The 20,391-nt window shown below is 41.5% G+C and overlaps 1 protein-coding gene across 1 annotated transcript in view; it reads left to right on the top strand.

Annotated features, from left to right (window-relative positions):
• Positions 1–20,391, top strand: part of LOC136841779 (uncharacterized) — a 213,259-nt gene that overhangs the window by 153,816 nt on the left and 39,052 nt on the right. The window contains exons 18-21 of the mRNA XM_067109065.1: positions 8,245–8,361; positions 13,343–13,585; positions 14,173–14,289; positions 19,241–19,483. Coding sequence (XP_066965166.1) covers positions 8,245–8,361; positions 13,343–13,585; positions 14,173–14,289; positions 19,241–19,483 — 720 coding nt within the window. The remainder of the gene's footprint in view (positions 1–8,244; positions 8,362–13,342; positions 13,586–14,172; positions 14,290–19,240; positions 19,484–20,391) is intronic.

Genomic DNA, 20,391 nt, shown 5'->3' with positions numbered 1-20,391 from the left:
TCTCCCGTGAGCATATCGGGGAGCAGGAGTATAGCCCACACCTTATTTCTAATGGGACAGGTTTGTGCGCTTGTCTCATGAACTTCTGGTTGTGGATCGTCAGTTTTTGTGCCAAGTGGACCATCAGTGTACAAGCGTTCTTTTTGTCCGCTTCTATAGCACTCGTTAAGTGCCTGAGCTCCTAATAGCACCCGAGCTTCCAGTAGTGCCCTAGCACCCTATGGCGCCGGAGCTCCTCTTCATATAGAGCTCACAGCACCAGTTCTCATGCGCCTGGCGCCATCCTACCAGTGGCTGACGCCAGTCTGTCTTTAGCTCGGCGCCTGTCTCTTCTGGGAACACACTGTTGTTCTTTTTTGAGCGCAATATCCAATTGAAAGCGGGGCTCTGGTCTTCAAGTGGTGGACGCCAGTCTTTGATCATTGGGTTTCTTCTCCTTTGAGTACCATACAGACGCTCTCAGGCAGTTTTGTATCTTTTCAGCCTGTTCCAAAATCATTACAGGACTTATATTTTGACCTTCACTTAGAGTTCCAGATGATCTGAGTTGCTCCATTTTTTTTAGGTCAGTTGGTGTCTCAAAGCATTGTCCTTTGCAGACAAGGACTCCGATGTACAGATTTTGAGCTTGTAGAAGAAAGCTATCACCTATAAAGGGAGTTGGGAGCCTAACTTTGGTTTGTAAGGGAGCAAGACAAGTTTTCTTTGTCCATTACTACCTCTGATCCTTAGATGGAATTAGTTCTCCTGGCTGAAACTCTTGTCAAGATTGGAAGTAAGGTCTTTCTTGACTGACCTCAAGAGCAGGGGCTAAGAAGATAAGAGCCTCTAAAGTCTTGCCAAGAGACATCACTTTGGCTGTTCCCTCAATCCTGTCCTATGCTGTAAGGACAGCTAAGTTAGTATTTTGAGATTTCCACTCCTTCATTGGGATCACAAGAAGGGAGCCTTGCTTCTCTTTATCCTACTGGAAGAAACACCCAGTCACTATCAGCCCTTTTTTTTTTTCTTTGCCTTCAGCCGTCTACCAAGAGAATCAATGACTGCTGCTTTCAGACGGCATATATCCTTGATCCATTTTCCCTGTCTTTAACTGTGCCATTCCAAGCACCTGATCAACTTTAGAGCTCTTTGCACCAGATTTCTGGCGCCAAATCCCGAGCTCCCAATACCTATTCCTGAGCGCTCAACATTTTCTAGCCAGACTGGGCTCCCACCTCTGAACGCCTAGTTCCTTTTAACAGTTTGTTTCTTCACTGCAGCAGTTGTCACCTCTGGTTTTGTTCAAGACTGTTTTTATCCCATGGCTGGATTTTGGTGTCTTGTGGACTTTCATAGTTCCTGTGAGTGTGTCAGATGTTAGTTTTGGCCAAGTACAGTTCTGCATGTTTTCAGTCTGTACGATGTGCCATCGAGTCCATGCTGGGCATTATCACGTAAGTCGATCCCACGCTGATGGCTATGTCTCCATGGCTGTCAAGTATCAGCAGGGTTGACAACTAGTCCATTAGTTATCCGTTTGTCTGCTCCATGTTCTTCAGTGCTCAGTTGCAGAGACTAACCAAACAGTCTTATCATCCATTCTCCGGGCCGTTTGTATGAAGTTCCTGGTTATGTGAGATACACTTCATTTTTTTTCTTGTCCACATACAGACTCCAAATACATCATAGACCCGTCTTACAAGACAGAATCTGCCAGTTTGGGAGTTGTTAGGCTTTGGCAAGCCTTCTATTGAGTCTTCGCCCCGCACAGGGACAAGGAATCATAGCGAGACTCTGCTGCTGTTTTTTCCTTCAAGACTGGAATTTTCAGTCAGACCTTTGGTGGTATCTATCTGAATTTAATCTTTCGAAGGAAGTCCTTTCTCATGAGACTAGTCTTAGACTGCTGCTTCTAGACAAGGGAGCCTGCTCGTGGATTTGGGAATTTCCGGGATGTGTCCCCAGGAGAATGGAACCTTCACACTGTGATATAAAGCTGAAAGCCCTTGCATAAGGCTTCAGTCCTTCTCGACCCTCGCTCTTTCCTACACTATGGTATTCCTTTAGACTAGACCACAGACCTTAATGGACACCATTGTGCAAGTTCGTGCTAACTTGGACTCTACACTCTTCCACTGTTCAACATGGCCAAGGAAAAGTTGGCCTTTTCAGACTCGTCAGAACATTACGACATCTCTCGTAGCCCCATTCTGAATTGTAATTTATGGTCCCTGGCTTGCTGCGAAAGAGACACTATCAAGGGTGATACGCTCTTGCATGGACAGGTTTTGGGCTATCCAGGTGTTTATCAGGAAGATGTTTTTTCAGAGGTGCTATTAAGACATTTGAGAGATGCAGATGGGGCTATCAAGCTATGTGTGACTCAGTAACGCAGGTTGCTCATTTACCCTGGGAATTTTTAACGGAGAATGAAGACCCTTCCATGACCTGGATCCATTCTCTCTGTTTCTCAAGAACTTAATGGAAGAGAGGATGGTTTTGGCAGCCTGGGATTGTGCTCCGGGCTCCCAGGAGCACCCATCAGCCCGAGCTTTTTTTCCTCACCTGACTTCCGCCTTGCCTGGTGCCAGCTACAGCAGGGTACCCGCTCTACCCTGAGCTTCTAGGAGCAGCCACCAGCTCCCGACCGATTAGTTAGCTGACAACCAGCTCTGCTCGCCCTACCTACATCCTGGCGCCAGTTCCGGTTGTCTGGCGCGAACTCTCCTGCATCCTTGGCTCTGGATGAGCAGGATTGGAAGCACAGGAGATTTTTTCATGACCTTTAGTGTTCTAGTACCATCTAAGAATGTACGGTCCTCTCTTGTGGTTGGACTTGTTTTCTGATGCCACTCTTAGTTTCTGGAGAGCTATTAGCCTACTTTTAGTGAAAGCTAGAGACGTCAGTACAGTACAACCTATGCCTCATTAGCTTTCAGGCACTGTGTGCCCCTGACGTCCAGTCTACATTCAACCTTTTTTGAGACACTCTTAGAAGTAGGAGAGCATTTTTCTCCTTTTAAGGGAAGCTAAGGATGTGGCGGAATTCAAACCCACAAACAAAACAACAAACAACACTCACCCTGATCTTCGGTTGCTGGAGATGGATAAAGGCCGCCGTAACAACCACAACCGCAAACAACCACAAACACAACAAGGAAATACAAAAAAAAAGAAACGGAACACACACAAATAAACAGCACACCAACAAGAAGACCAACAACTCCCAGAAAAGCATACGACAAAAACTGTCCCACACAAGAACCACTGACCGGCACTAGCTCTGACTAAAGACTCCAAAAAAAACTGAAAAATCCTTCACATATTCCACAGACAGACAGCGCCGTAAACAAACTAACGACCTCATCCCTCTTCCAACAACCGAAGCACTCATTTACGACAATTACACTCTCTCTCTCTCTCTCTCTCTCTCTCTCTCTCTCTCTCTCTCTCTCTCTCTCTCTCTCTCTCTCTCTCTCTCTCTCTCTCTCTCTCACAAAACGTTGGGAAATGCTAAATAAAAACAAATTTATTCATCCCTCTATATTTCTCCCCCCTTTTTAGCATTTCCCAACCAACACCTTTCACACCTCTTTCAAATCGCCTTACGCAACACCCACGGATGCTCACTAGCAGGTCCTCTAGATCGCGTTCACGGGCACGCAATCATTCTCTCAGAATCACTCTCTCTTCTAGCAACATTCAAACTCACATCATCTCCTCCATTCTCTCTCAGATTCACGCTATCTTCTTCACTATTACCACTCTCAATTTCATCCACAATCTCATCTATACCCTCTAACTCGTTCCCAAATACCTCCCCCAATTCTTCAACTAACCCATCCCATTCGCTCATTGACCTTTCCAATTCTTGCAACGATTCATTCATGCTTTTAATCACTCGTATATTACTGCTACGCTCTCTTATTCTTACACTTTCGCTCACCTCCAACCGTTCACTAACCCCTACACGTTCAGTCAACTCAGTTATATCAAACCCGCATATGCTATACGTTCTATTCATACCATCCCATTCATCCGTATTACACGCTTTATCACTCATTTTCACTTTGGCACTCACACCCCTATCACACAACTTACGACCATTCAGTTTACTTACGTTCTTCCCTTTCTTACGTTTCCTACCATACTCTATCAAAACAAATTGCTGATCCTCATGCAACAACCCCTCACGTACATGCATCACACGCACCGCTTGCATCCTGGAGGATCCACCCATTTGAACCCCCTTCACACTCAGTTTCCCGAATTCGCTGTCACAGTCACCCTCTTTCGTCTACATACACTTGATACATGCCCTTCCATTCCACATTCGACACACTTCGCTCTCGGTTCTGAACACATTTCGCATAATGCCCATTCTTACCACAGTTACCACATATTACATTCACTCGGGTACCCCTACAACCATTAGCAACATGACCCACCTGTCCGCACCTGTAGCATTTAACCCCCTATCTTTCGTACACTCCCTTACCAAATGTCGGTTGCCCACACCGAAACACGCTCCTAAAGCCCACCTACACTCATTCTTTGTATGTCCTTCCTTTCCACATCTAAAACACTTCGCTCGACTTCCACTCACCGACCTTCCCCTTTGTACACTACTATCCCTAACCCGTCCAACCGTTGTTCCCTTACAAACCCATCACTCATCCTCACTGGCACCTCCACATTACTTGCTCTTACACTCCTATCTATTACACTATCGGCCATTCTCATTGGGCCCCTCAACACTGCATCCCTAAAGCTTCCGAACTCTGGTACTCTCATCTACCCCAGCCCTTACACTTACACTTCTCTCTTTTATAACCCTGTCAAGCTCATAATCTTCTACAATTTCCAAAATTTCTCCCCAAGTCAACCTTTCATTCGTCCATCTTTTCTTCTCCTTCCGCTTCAAGTTCACAAATTCTCTAACTCCATCTGGAACTGTCCCTAACAACTTCCGTACTAACTCCTTACATTCATCTATCCCATCATCCCCAAACTTCTTCCTTGCCAACGTCTCCAGCCTACAAGCATACAATGACAAGGTTTCCCCAGCTTTCATTCTTGCCTCATCAAATTCATTCTTCCCCTTATACTTAACACTCGCTTTCATACGCCTCGCTTGCTCAACTAGTCTAGCTTTCACCTTGTCATACTCAACATCCCCACACTCATAATAACCCTATACATATCAAGTAAAAACCCAGTCAAATACTCTCCTAATTCTCGTGCCCACACTCTCTTACTTTCCCCATACTTATCCTGACAAAACCTTTCATACTCCCTAAAGAAATCATGCACATCCCTACTTCCATACTCATTATACTTTTCACACCGGGGTACCTCCCTCACATACATAGCCTTTCTCACTTCTTTCTCACTTTCACTCTCACTTTCGCTACTTTCACTCTGTCCTTTCATACCCTCTTCCGAATACAAAGAGTCCACTTCTGCACTTACATTCATCTTACTCATTACACTCTTCTTCCCCCTCTTTTTATCCACTTTTATCCACTCACCTCCATCCACCTCACTATCACTACTGCCTTCACCCTCTCCCTCCTTTCCTGCCTTTCCCATTTCCTTACCCTTCTTACTAGTTTCCTTTCCCTTTCCCTTCTTCCCTTTTTCTCCCCCTGACTTATCCTTACTTTCCCTCTGTTCCTTCCCTTGCTTTTCATTCCCCTTTTTCTTACCCTGCCTCTCATTCCCTCGTTTCTTACTTCCTATTCCCATATCACTTTCATCACTCACGCTTCCATTCACTTCTTCCTCCTTTTCTTTCTCTCTTACCCCTTCACACGTTCCAGAGAACCTGCCTCCAACAGCCCCTTCTCCAAAAACACCCTTGAACATACCTTTCACCATTTCTTCCACACCTTTCATCATTCCCTCCAACTTTTTATCCACCCTCTCTTCCATTCTCTCTTGACTCTTTCATCTCCCCTTTCATTTCTTCTTTTGCACTTCTTAGCATTCCTCCCATCTCCTCCAACTGACTCCTCAACTCCTCATTCTCTCCTCAGCCTCCCATTCTCCTCCTCCAGCCTACCCTGGAGTTCCCTAGCCACTCGGAGTTCCTCTCTCAGTTTCTGTATCTCACTCATCCTGACCTCTTACTCTCACTCGACCCACCACAAACAATCCTAACGGCTATTTTACAACAGCCCCACGTTGGGCGCCAAATTTATGTGGCGGAATTCAAACCCACAAACAAAACAACAAACAACACTCACCCTGATCTTCGGTTGCTGGAGATGGATAAAGGCCGCCGTAACAACCACAACCGCAAACAACCACAAACACAACAAGGAAATACAAAAAAAAAAGAAACGGAACACACACACAAATAAACAGCACACCAACAAGAAGACCAACAACTCCCAGAAAAGCATACGACAAAAAACTGTCCCACACAAGAACCACTGACCGGCACTAGCTCTGACTAAAGACTCCAAAAAAAAACTGAAAAATCCTTCACATATTCCACAGACAGACAGCGCCGTAAACAAACTAACGACCTCATCCCTCTTCCAACAACCTGAAGCACTCACTTCACGACAATTACTCTCTCTCTCTCTCTCTCTCTCTCTCTCTCTCTCTCTCTCTCTCTCTCTCTCTCTCTCTCTCTCTCTCTCTCTCTCTCTCTCTCTCTCTCTCTCTCTCTCTCTCTCTCAAAACGTTGGGAAATGCTAAATAAAAACAAATTTATTCATCCCTCTATAAGGATGTCAGAACAGCTTCTACCTCATTAGCTTTCAGGCATTGTATGCCCCTGACGTCCATTCTACAGTTGACCTTCTGGAAGTGTAATCGATCTTCGCTCCTCGTTTTTCGAAGAAAGTTAAAACAATGTTAGTTTCTTGCAGTACCTTGCGATCATTATTAGTAACTGGCATGGCATCGCGGAAGGAAGCATAGGATTTTCTCCTATCTATTCACCTTGTAGTAAGGTGCCGAGACTTGTGAGAGCCAGGGGTTACAGTATACATGGAGCACCCATCACTGTCAGTGAATGGGTCATGGTCTTTATTTCAGTGCAAGTGACAGTCTTATCTGGTTGTGTTTATATTGGTGCTGTGCCCAGGGCAAGGGCATTTTTTAAAGTTTTGCTAGCCATTGGATAACTCCTTGAGCTGCATAACTTCCACTGATGCTTTGCTAGCCATCAGAGTACTCCTTGGCTACAAAACTCCCACCTAAGTAGAGGCGCTCCTGTCTTTACTGCCACGCTGCTACAGGATAAGTTGAGCAACAACCAGAGGCAGTTCTCTACTGCAGGCTCTCTTAACTAACAAGGAACTACAAGCACTGTATCCAGTGCTGGCAACTTATCTAGTATTTCAGATCATTTTATGATTAGTGATTGGGAACAGAATTTGTCCATGAATCCCCACCACCTGTCAATATGAATTCAGCAAAGTAATTACGGGGTAAGTTACATATATAAAAATGACAATTTTATTAATAAAATAAAATTTTATATATACTTACCAGTAATTACGGATGGAGCCCTCCCTCCTCCCCTCACATGGATATAAAACATAAGTGTAATGACAAGTATTTGCCGAGTAGTTCCTGATACTCTCGTTAGTGGGCGAGATTGGCACCTGCACTAAACTGAAGCGCTAACCCGCGAATTTTTGAATTTGAGCTGCCAAGACAAGAGAAACTCTTAGCTAAGTAATTACTTGGTAAGTATATATAAAACTTTATTATAAAAATGTCATTTTTCCATAATATCAAATTAACCAAAATCACTCCAGCAAAACATACTATGTAAGAATAGCATGGAGTTGAATAAAAAAAATTGTTGGTATTCTCTGAAAAGGTTGGAATGTTTGTTCTCTTTGCTTATGTGTTTATTGCTGTTTTACAAATACGTATAGGGAAATGAAAAGTCTGGTTATTTTAAATCTTCTTTCTTCCTGTTATTCAGAAAATTAAAGCTTGGATGCTGCTAAATTAAATTTTTTTTTTTAGCTTGGATGAGTGTGTATAAAATTTTGTATTTTACGAGAACAGCTTATGATTCAGAGTTCAACCAACTAGTTTGAGCGTTGAACTAGGCCAGATCCAACCCTGTGGATGAAAGTTTTTTATTCTTATCAAAGACAGATAAAATTGTAAAAAAGGAAAGTAAATAAAATAAGTAAAAACAAGGCTAAATGTTGTAGCATAAAATGGAAAAATTTTAGCCAGTGATCTTTACCACCTTCATTAAAAGATTTTTTTATTTCACTCTTTCAGGTTGTGAATATGGGGGGACATGGTACCATCATGCTCAACCGGTTTATAAAGCAGATTGCATTGGTTACGTCTGCTGGAATGGAACTTGGTTGGAAACCGACCACTCTGAACCATATTGTAAGTTTATAAGAGCAAATCATATATACACAATAACAAAAAGAGCTTCAGTGGGAGAGAGAGACTACTACTTGGAAACAAGTTTCCAGATAATTGGTTCAAAATATTTATTGCCTCAAAATAATATACAAAGAAAGAAAACAATGAAAAGTTGAACATTTTTATTTTTTCATGAAATCTAGTTTCTTGTTTTAAGTTTGTATAGTTGACCCCTGACTATTTGCAGTTCAGGATTTGTGGCTTCAGATATTAATGTAATGAGCAAAATATCAATAAAATGTATTTTTTCCTTAAAGAATGTCCACCCCAAAACCAACCCTAGAAATTCCAAACACAAAGCTTGTGAAAGGACGATGCATCTTGGGAAGCCGAAATACCTAGGCATAATACTACTTGACACACTATTGGCTGGAGTTTGCAAAGCAGCCAAAACAGGAGTGCCATTAATTTTCCTTGGTGCTGATTGGCTCTACCCTTGGCACTGATTGGCTGTGTACCCCAAGACACTCTCTTGTGGAGATGTATGTATGTACTACGGAGCCCCCATCTCCGCCACATCAAAGCGTATCCCTCCACTGAGTGAGTGTATCATTGTGTATCTGTGTATTTTCCGCATCTTTGTTCACAGTGTTAACCTTTGTGTGTCTTTCTGAATTGTGCCCTAAGATGCCTCCTAAATGTCCTGCTCTTTCTAAGGCTTCTGGCAATGAGCCTAAGCGGCACGGGAAGGTCACGGTGCTCCAGGAAAAGGTAGGACTTCTGGATATGTTGAAGGAAGGGAAAATTTACGCTGCAGTAGCCCAGCATTATGGCATGAATGCGAGTACCGTCTGGTACATCAGGAAGCAAGAGGTGGAGATATGGAAGGCCATGAGTGTCCAATTCTACAATAGTGCCAAGGTTTCCAAAGTGCGTGATAAGGGCATCGTGAGGATGGAGTCAGCCTTGGCGTTTTGGATCACGGACTGCTGTTAGAAGAACATCCCCCTCGACACCAATATCATTGATGAGAAGGCACGACAACTCTATTAGCAGTTTTTGACTCTCACAGAAAGCGGCGATGTACAGGAAGCAGACTTCATAGGGCTTGACAAACCCTTCGAAGAAGAAGAGGAAGAGGAAAAGGAAGCACGACCATTGTCAGCTCCTCAAGGTTTTTGGGCCACTAAGGGGTGGTTCCACCATTTTCAGAGGCAGTTCCAACTAAAGAGTGTTTCTCTGCATGGGGATGCGGCATTAGCAGGCATGGAAGTGGCTGTGAAATATCCTGAGACCTTCAAGAAAATCATCAGGGGACAAGGGCTACCATCCACAACAGTTGTTCTTTATAGACAAGACTGGCTTGTCCTGGAAGAAGATGCCTTCATTTACATACCTCGTGAAGGACAAAGCCAGAGGCTCCTGGATTCAAGGCCCAGAAGGATAGGGTTACCCTCATCATGTGTGGCAATGCTGCTGGCTTCATGCTGAAACCAGGACTCATTTACAAGGCTGCAAACCCCAGGGCCCTCAAGAATAAGAACAAGCACTTGCTGCCCGTGTTTTGGATGCATAACCCCAAGGCCTGGATCACTGAAGTCCTTACATCTAACTGGTTCATTCAGAGCTTCATCCCTCAAGTTGAGTATTACCTCAGCTACTTGTGCATGGAGTTCAAGGTGTTGTTGATTATGGATAATGTTGGTGGCCTCTCTGTGGATCTTTATTACGAGGGAGTCCAGCTCGAGTTCCTCCCTGCCAACACCACCTCTCTCCTCCATTCTATGGCACTCTACACCCGGAATTCCCTCGAGCACCTTGAGAAGGCAATGGACAAGGACAGTGAATTTATGCTGAAGGAGTATTGGCATGAACTCACGATTGCCACATGTCTGACTGTCATTGACTGATTGTTGAAAGATGTGAATAGGGAGACTTAATGCGTGGTGCTGGAAGAACTTGAGGCCAGAGTGTGTTCACGATTGTAAGGGCTTCCCTTCTGAAGAAATTAAACATTTGGCCATTGATAAGGCAGTCCAATTGGCAAGGATGCTTTGTGGAGAAGGCTTCGATGAATCACTGAGGATGAAGTTGGCACCCTCTTTGATGCCCACTCTGACCCCCTGATGGACCAGGATTTGAAAGAGCTGACAAAGCCTGCCAGTAAGGAAGAAGACACGCCAGATTCAGGGGATGAGGAGGAGGAGGATGAGGGCCTGTCTTTGGAATGTCTATCCTGACTTAAGAGGATGGCCAAGGAGCTGCAGGAGTCAGCTTTAGCATGGGATCCTTATATGGAATGCTCCATAAAATTCACAAATGCCCTTGATGCATGCAAGGTGCCCTATAATAACGCCCTTGTCATCATGAAGAAGCAGCAAGAGCAGCTGCCTATCACCATGCCTCTTGAGCGGATGAATAGAGATGTAACTCCTCTGCTTTGCTGTGCAGTCATATCTTCATCATCATTTATTGGACTGCACACTTAATTCATCATCATCTTCAGTCAACATTCATCACTGGCTAGTACCTGTTTGATTTATGTAATCTTAAACTTCTCATTATTTTGTTTATTTTTTCAATGCATATTTAAATACTGTACAGTATGTAGGTACAGTATTTAATGTACCAATATCACCCCTATCGACGATAAAGAAAACGGTAAGGCTTCAACGCTGTATGAAAGGAAATGTGCGTGCCTGAATACATACAGGGATAACTTGATTAGTTTTTGCCTTGGTAAGAACACAGTAACAGTTGTAGGAGTGTTCACACGTAGCTGCAAGCCATATATTTTTAAGGGTACAGTAATGTTGTAAGGTGACTTTGAAATGATATTTAAGTGTTTTAGGATGATAGTTTAAGGGATATTTGATGTTTGAAATATTAAAATAGGCAGTTATAAGCGTTTTTAGAGGCGGGGTTCCTACTTATCGCAGGTGGTTGTGTTCCCTAAACCCCCTAAACACAGGGGGTCGACTGTAATGCTTTGCTGGCCCGTGCTTTCAGTACTGTTTGGAGCTATCCATTTTCAGAGGTTGGAGTGTTTTCTTTCATTAATTCTAATTATGGAAAGAAAGAGTTATGTAGTAACTCTTTCATTTGGCCTCTAATGCATTCTTCAGACCATCACCTCCTCTGAGGGTGGTGGTTCCCTTCCTGTGCAGTGGGAAGAATCTCGAAATCAAGGGATTTAGTTCATCCCTCACTGTTTGGTTGAACTTTTCAGGGTTTGAGGTAATGAGTGTGGGTGTCATATATTAGACTCCCTGTTTCTCAATTTCTCTGAGAAATGTTGCTGTCAATTCCCAGAAGCTTTTCTTCAGCGCATGTTAAAGCTGTCCAGCAGGTTGTATAGTCATCCAAGCTCCATTTTGGGCACAGTCAATACTTTTTGACATACCTTAGCCTGGTATAAGTTTTGAGGTGGAAGTGGTAGGGGTGAGTTCCATTCCATCCTTATTCCCTCTTTCGAGAGCAGCATCTGGCATAAAGTACGTGCTGGAATATGGCAGGGTACAGGTGATTGCACTTTGAGCATCCTCTCCCTGTTGATGACTGGGAGGCATCTCCCTCTTCTTCTTTCCTATAACGAGGGAAGGGGAAGGGACTAGGTAGAGCCTAGTCAGCTGCCCATTTCTCGGTTTTGCCAGAATTAAACTGCCTTCTGATAAGAAATCTCTTACTGGAGACATCATGGTTGCCTGGATGGTACCTTCTTGCCTTACAAGGGACATTCAGGCCCAGGACCCAATTACTCTGGCCAGCCATTTTGCCAGACCAGTAGCGGTTCAGAGACTTGACCTCCCTTGCTTGCAAGGCAACCTGAATCAAGGCAGTTCTGTGGTGGTTCGTAACTCCAGTCAGTTGATAAGGACTGACCTCCCACCTAAGCAGTATGTTTCCTATATGAAAAGAGATGGTTTGTACTCCCATAGGAACAGATAAATTTTGAATAACAATTTGTATTGTGCTCGGAATACAAACCAGAGCCTTTCATATTTTGTTCTACCTCACTACCCTGCTGAGTCCCTGTGGCAGAAGGAAAAGTGAGTGCAATGGATGGTGAGTGAGGAATACTTGCCCACTCACTTCCCATCTCCACCTATTAACCACCTGGTTAACAAGTTTCTGCTGATTTCCAGCTCACATTGAAAGATACTTTTATATAGAAGGCCTGGTTTGTATACCAAGGAAAAATATAAATTATTAAAATTTGCTATTTTTAGTGTGCTTACATTACCTCTCCAGACTTGTTCTGTAGACCCTATACATCATGGCAATAAAATCAAAATACAAAAGACAATGTAAGTCTTGTAAACTACTTGCCAACAGTGGGCTAATTCAAAATTTGTTATTTTTAGTGTGCTTCTGTTACCTCTCGAAACTGGTTCTCTAGACCCTATACCTCAGGGCAATAAAATCAGAATACAAAAGACAGTATAAGTCTTATAACCTACTTGCCAATAGTATGCTACTTTCAGACAGAGTAGAATTAAATTGTGAAAAGTTACATGTACTTCAATATAACAATAGAATTAAGTCTTGAAAAAATTACATACACTTCAATATGACTATCAAATGTGCTCACCAGACTAGAGAAGATAACAGAGTTAAGTTTCAGTGTTAGATTAATATAAACCTGTAACTTAAGCCAGTAAGATAAATTTTACAGGATAAGATTGTATTCACTCTAAAACCTCATGGCTGTGTAAGACACTAGTATTAGCTGTCGTTGAGACCCTTTCAAGAATAGCCAAAATCTGAAATGGCACAAATTACGCAATGAATTACCCGAAAAAAAGTATTTGCTAAAAAATCCCAGTATCAGCAGATACAGAGTCATGCAGCATATCTGGATTGAATTAATGTTTTCTTAAGTAAATGACAGTGCCTACATAAATACATGCACATACCAAATTTCGATAGAATCTTAGCATATAATACATTTTTTGTATTTAAGACTATGTATTTTGATTTATTTCTTTTAATTTTTCCATAGGTTGCAATATATGGAGCGCAGACCAGTATAAGTACTACAACTTTTATCATGACAGTATAGACCAAAGCCTTTATGATTGGTGGTATACCAATATTAGCTGGACTACTGCTTATCAACAGTACACTGAGGTTTCGAATTATGGGTTTATGCCATATAATGGAGCCATTTATACGTCAAGATGCCAAGAGTTTATCTGCACAGCGAAAGACACCATCATCCTCACTCAAAATATTAACCAAGATTGTAAGTACATAAAACATTATTTTTCCATTAACTCAAATTAACCAAAATCACTCTAGGAAAAACTGTGTAATAGTAACAATGATTGGAGTAAAAAAAAAAAAGAAAAAAGAAAAAATTTTAATGATATTTTCCAAAAAAGGCCGGAATGTTTCTTCTCTTTATGTATTTGCTGTTATTGTATAAGTATAGAGTAATGAATAGTCTAATTTTCATAAAACTTTTTTCTTCCTGTTATTTGGATAAAAAAGCTTTGATATTGCTCAAGATCACAAAATCAATATTTTTAACAGACTAGTTTTTATCGATTTTTGTTTACAAGAATAGCCGTGCATCAGTGGTCAGCCAAATAGTTTGTGTTGAAATTTTTTTTGTTCTTATCAAAGGGAGGTAAGATTGTAAAAAAGGAAGAGTAAATTAAGTAACAAGATGCTAAATGTTGCAAAATAAAGCAGAAATATTATAGCCTGTAAAAAAGGAAGAGTACATTAAGTAACAAGATGCTAAATGTTATAAAATAAAGCAGAAATGTTATAGCCAGTGATATTTACCATCTTCATTAAAAGATTTTTTTTATTTCACTCTTTCAGGTTGTCAATTTGATGGGACATGGTACCATCATGCTCAACCACTTTATGGAGCAGATTGCATCGGTTATGTCTGCTGGAATGGATCTTGGTTGAAAACCAACAACTCTAAACCATATTGTAAGTTTATAAGAGCAAATCATATATACTGTACACAATAACAAAAAGAGCTTCAGTGAGAGAGAGAGAGAGAGAGAGAGAGAGACTACTACAACAAGTTTCCAGATCATTGGTTCAACATACAGTATATATATTGCGTCAAACTAATATACAAAGAAAGAAAACAATGAAAAGTTGAATGTTCACCCCAAAACCAGCCCCATAAATTCCAAACATAAAGCTAGCAAAAGGAAACTGCATCTTGGGAAGCTGAAATACCTTGGCACAATGCTACTTGATACACTATTGGCTGGAGTTTGCAAAGCAGCCAAAACAGGAGTGCCATTAATTTTCCTTGGCGCTGATTGGCTGTGTACCCCCAAGACTTTCTCTCATGGAGATGTGCGTATGTACTGCAGAGCCCCATCTCTGCCACTTCAAAGCATATCCCTCTGCTGTTTGAGTGTTTCGCTGTGTATCTGTGTACATTCTGCATCTTTGTTCGCAGTGTTAATCTGTGTGTGTGTGTGTGTGTGTCTTTCTGAGTCGTGCCTTAAGATGCCTCCTAAATGTCCTGCTCCTTCTAAGGCTTCTGGCAAAGAGCCTAAGCACCACAGGAAGCTCAAGGTGCTCCAGGAAAAGGTAGGACTTCTGGATATGTTGAAGGAAGGGAAAAGTTACGCTGCAGTAGCCCGACATTATGTCATGAATGTGAGCACCATCCGGTACATTAAGAAAAAAGAGGTGGAGATAAGGAAGGCCATGAGTGTTCAGTTCTACAGTAGTTCTAAGAAGGTTTCCATGGTGTGTGATAAGAGCATCGTGAGGATGGAGTCAGCCTTGCTGTTTTGGGTCACGGACTGCTATAAGAAGAACAGCCCCCACGACACCAATATCATTGATGAGAAGGCATGACAACTCTACCAACAGTTTTTGACTCTTATGGAAGGCGGCGATGTACATGAAGCAGACTTCTTAGACTTCGACGAACCCTTTAAAGAAGAAGAAGAAGAAGAGGAAGAGGAAAGGAAGAAGCAGAACCATCACCAGCTCCTCAAGGTTTTTGGGCCAGCAAGGGGTGGTTCCACCATTTTCAAAGGCAGTTCCAACTTAAGAGTACAGTATTTCTCTGCATGGGGATGTGGCATTGGCAGACATGGAAGCGGCCACAAAATATCCTGAGACCTTCAAGAAAATAATCAAGGACAAGGGGTACCATCCACAACAGGTGTTCTTTATGGACAAGACTGGCTTGTCCTGGAAGAAGATGCCTTCATAGACATACCTCATGAAGGACGATGCCGGAGGCCTCTGGATTCAAGGCCCAGAAGGATAGGGTTACCCTCATCATGTGTGGCAATGCTGCTGGCTTCATGCTGAAAACCAGGCCTCATTTACAAGGGAGTCCAGCTCGAGTTCCTCCCTGCCAACATCACCTCTCTCCTCCATTCTGTGGCACTCTACACCCGGAATTCCCTCGAGCACCTTGAGAAGGCAATGGACAAGGACAGTGAATTTATGCTGAAAGAGTATTGGCATAAATTCATGATTGTCACATGTCTGACCATCATTGACTGATAATTGAAAGATGTGAATAGGGAGACTCTTAATGCATGCTGGAAGAAGTTGTGGACAGTGTGTTCACGATTGTAAGGGCTTCCCTCCTGAAGAAATTCAACATTTGGCCATCGATAAAGTCCAATTGCCGAGGATGCTTTGTGGAGAAGGCTTCGATGAATCACTGAGGATAAAGTTGGCACCCTCTTTGATGCCCACTCTGACTCCCTGATGGACCAGGATTTGGAAAAGCTGATAAAGCCTACCAGCAAGGAAGAAGACATGCCAGATTCAGGGGATGAGGAGGAGGAGGATGAAGGGCTGTCTTTGGAACATCTATGCTGACTTAGAGGATGGCCGAGGAGCTGCAGGGCCATCTTCGGCATGGGATTTATATGGAATGCTCCATAAAGTTCACAAATGCTCTTGATGTATGCATGGTGCCCTATAATAATGCCCTTGTCATCATGAAGAAGCAGCAAGAACAGCTGCCTATCACCATGTTTCTTGGGCAGATGAAGAAGGACCCTCCCAAAACCCCTGAAGAAGCACCTGAAGAAGGGGAAGTGGCACCCCCAGAGATGTAACTCCTCTGCTTTGCTCTGCAGTCGTATTTTCACCGTCATTTATCGGACTACACAGCTAATTCAGTATCATCCTCAGTCAGTATTGATCCCCAATATCACCCCTATCCATGTTAAAAGAAAACAGTAAGGCTTCAATACTGTATGAAAGGAAATGTGTATGTCTGCATATGTATAGGGATAACTTGATTAGTTTTTGCCTTGGTAAGAGCACAGTAATAGTTGTTGGGGTGTTCTCGCATGGCTGTAAGCCATAAATTTTTAAGTGTACATTAAAGTTGTAAGATGACTTTGAAATGATAGTAAAGTGTCTTAGGATGATAATTTTTAAGGTATATTTGGTGTTTAAACTATTAAAATAGGCATTTATAAGCATTTTTAGATGGAGGTTCCAACTCATCGTAGGTGGTTGTGTTCCCTAACCCCCCTAAATACTGGGGGTCGACTGTAATGCTTTGCTGGCCCGTGCTTTCAGTACTACTTGGAGCTATCCACTTTCAGAGGTGGGATGTTTTCTTTTATTTCCAATTATGGAGAGAAAAAGTTACCTAGTAACTCTTTTATTTGGCTTCTAATGGGTTCTTCAGACCATCATCTCCTCTGAGGGTGGAGGTTCCCTTCCTGTGTAGTGGGAGGAATCTCGAGATCAAGGGATTTAGTCCATCCCTCACTGTTTGGTTGAGGTTTTCAGGGTTTGAGATAATGAGTGTCATATATCAGACTCCCTGTTCCTCAGTTTACCTGAGAAATGTTGCTGTCAATTCCCAGAAGCTTTTCTTCAGCACGTGTTATAGCTGTCCAGCAGGTTGTAAAGTCCCAAGTTCCATTTTGGGCACAGTCAATACTTGTTTGACATACCTTAGCCTGGTATAAGTTTTGAGGTGGAAGTGGTTGGGTTGAGTTCCATTCCATCCTTATTCCCTCTTTCGAGAGCAGCATCTGGTATAAAGTACATGCTGGAATATGGCAGTGTACAGGTGATTGCACTTTGAGCATCCTCTCCCTGTAGATGACTGGGAGGCATCTCCCTCATCTTCTCTCTTATAACGAGGGGGGTAGGGGACTAGGTATAGCCTAGTCAGGTGCCCATTTCTGGGTTTTACCAGAACCAAACTGCCTTCCGACAAGAAATCGCTTACTGGAGACATCATGGTTGTCTGGATGGTACCTTCTTGCCTTATAAGGGACATTCAGGCCCAGGACCCAATTACTCTGGCCAGCCATTTTGCCAGACCAGTAACGGTTCAGAGACTTGGCTCCCTTGTTTGCAAGGCAACTTGAGTCATGGCAGTTCTGTGGTGGTTCGTAACTCCAGTCAATTGATAAGGACTGACCTCCCACCTAAGCAGTATGTTTTTCCTATATGAAAAGAGATGGTTTGTATTCCCATAGGAACAGATAAATTTTGAGTAACAATTTGTATTGTGCTAGGAATACAAACCAGAGCCTTCCATATTTAGTTCCACCTCACTACCCTGCTGAGTCCCTTTGGCGGAAGGAAAAGTGAGTGCAGTGGATGGTGAGTGAGGAATGCTCGCCCACTCACTTCCCATCTCCACCTATTAACCACCTGGTTAACAAGTTTCTGCTGATTTCCAGCTCACATTGAAAGATACTTCTATATAGAAGGCCTGGTTTGTATACCAAGGAAAAATATAAATTATTAAAATTTGCTATTTTTAGTGTGCTTACATTACCTCTCCAGACTTGTTCTGTAGACCGTATACATCGTGGTGGCGATAAAATCGAAATACAAAAGACAGTATAAGTCTTGTAAACTACTTGTCAACAGTGGGCTAATTCAGAATTTATTTTTAGTGTGCTTCTGTGAAAGGGTGCGAAAGAAAGAGCAGGAAGACAAGTACAGTACTGCTAGTTTATTGAGGAAGCGACTTGCTTATAAAGTGGTGTGCGGACATCGGCGTATACGCGGATGTTAGTACAAAATTTACAGGTGACTCAAGGTCAAAACTATTTCTCTACACAAAATAGGTCAGGTACATATAGATAACAAGATGATTAGCAACAGTTGATTAGACACAAAAATACTCTGACACATATACTATGTATAAGGGCAAATGAACTGGTAATAAATGTACAAATTACAATAATAATGATAAGGCTGAGTACTGCAACCTCGGGTCAGCTGTGAAGGCACCAGAGAAAACGGGAGGTTCAGCATAGAGAATCCGTTGAGCTGGAACTTTACACTTCTGTTACCTCTCAAAACTGGTTCTCTAGACCCTATACCTCAGGGCAATAAAATCAAAATGCAAAAGACAGTAAAAGTCATACAATCTATTTGCCAATATTATGCTACTTTAAGACAGAGTAGAATTAAATGTACACTTCAATATAACTAAAGAGTTAAATCGTGAAAAAATTATATACTATCAATGTGCAAACCCACCAGACTAGAGAAGATAACAGAGTTAAGTTTCAGTGTTAGATTAACATAAACCTGTATCTTAAGCCAGTAAGATATCTCTTCATAAATTTTACAGGATAAGATTGTATTTACTCTAAAACCTCATTACTATTTAAGTCACTAGTGTTAGCTGTCCTTGAGACCCTTTCAAGAATAGCCAAAATCTGAAATGGCACAAATTACGCAATGAATTACCCGTAAAAAAGTATTTGCTAAAAAATCCCAGTATCAGCAGATACAGAGTCATGCAGCATATCTGGATTGAATTAATGTTTTCTTAAGTAAATGACAGTGCCAACATAAATACATGCACGAACCAAATTTCGATAGTATCTTAGCATATAGTACATTTTTTGTATTTAAGACTTTGTATTTTGATTTATTTCTTTTAATTTTTCCATAGGTTGCAATATATGGAGCGCAGACCAGTATAAGTACTACAACTTTTATCATGACAGTATAGACCAAAGCCTTTATGATTGGTGGTATACCAATATTAGCTGGACTACTGCTTATCAACAATACACTGAGGTTTCGAATTATGGGTTTATGCCATATAATGGAGCCATTTATACTTCAAGATGCCAAGAGTTTACCTGCACAGCGAGAGACACCATCATCCTCACTCAAAATATTAACCAAGATTGTAAGTACATAAAAAATTATTTTTCCGTTACCTCAAATTAACCAAAATCACTCTGGCAAAACTTACTATGTAATGGTAACAATGAATAGAATAAAAAAAAAAAAATTAAATTTTAATGATATTCTCTGAAAAGGCTGGAATGTTCCTTCTCCTTGTTTATGTATTTGCTGCTATTGTATAAATAGTTAGTTATAAATGATTTGCCCAACCAGACCTCTGAACTCCTTTAGGGTTCTTCTCGGGCTGGGAAAAGAAGGGAGGAAAGAGTACATAAAAAATTAAGTAGTTAACTAAATAAATAAATAAAATAAAAAAGGGGGGGGAATTAGAAAAAAAAAAATCAAGAAAAAAAAATAGAAAAAAAAAGGAAAAAAAGGGGAAGATTATATTTTACTTATTAATTTAATTTTGTTTAAGAAGAGAATGATATTATTAATTGAAAAGTTATTACCTTCTGCTAGAATATCCTTTATTGATTTATTTTGTAAATAAGTCTTTCTTTCATGATGCCATCTGGGACAGTCAATCAAGATGTGTTTGATTGTTATTGGGATGTTACATCTTTCACAAGTTATTGGGTAAATAAAGAGTAATGAATAATCTAATTTTCATATATCATTTTTCTTCCTGTATTTCAGATAAAAAAAGCTTTTATACTGCACAGGATCACAAAATCAATTTTTTTAACAGACTAGTTTATATTGATTTTTGTTTACAAGAATAGCCATGCATCAGTGGTCAGCCAAATAGTTTGAGTGTTGAACCAAGCCAGATCCAATTCTTGTGGATGAAATTTTTTTATTCTTATCAAATGGAGATAAGACTGTGAAAAATGAAAAGTAAATTAAGTAAACAAGATGCTAAATGTTGTAAAATAAAACGGAAATATTTTAGCTAGTGATCTTTAC

The sequence above is a fragment of the Macrobrachium rosenbergii genome, chromosome 9 (genome assembly GCF_040412425.1).
Source record: "Macrobrachium rosenbergii isolate ZJJX-2024 chromosome 9, ASM4041242v1, whole genome shotgun sequence".
In the NCBI taxonomy this organism is placed as follows: domain Eukaryota; kingdom Metazoa; phylum Arthropoda; class Malacostraca; order Decapoda; family Palaemonidae; genus Macrobrachium; species Macrobrachium rosenbergii.
This window is presented reverse-complemented; position numbering and strand designations above follow the sequence as displayed.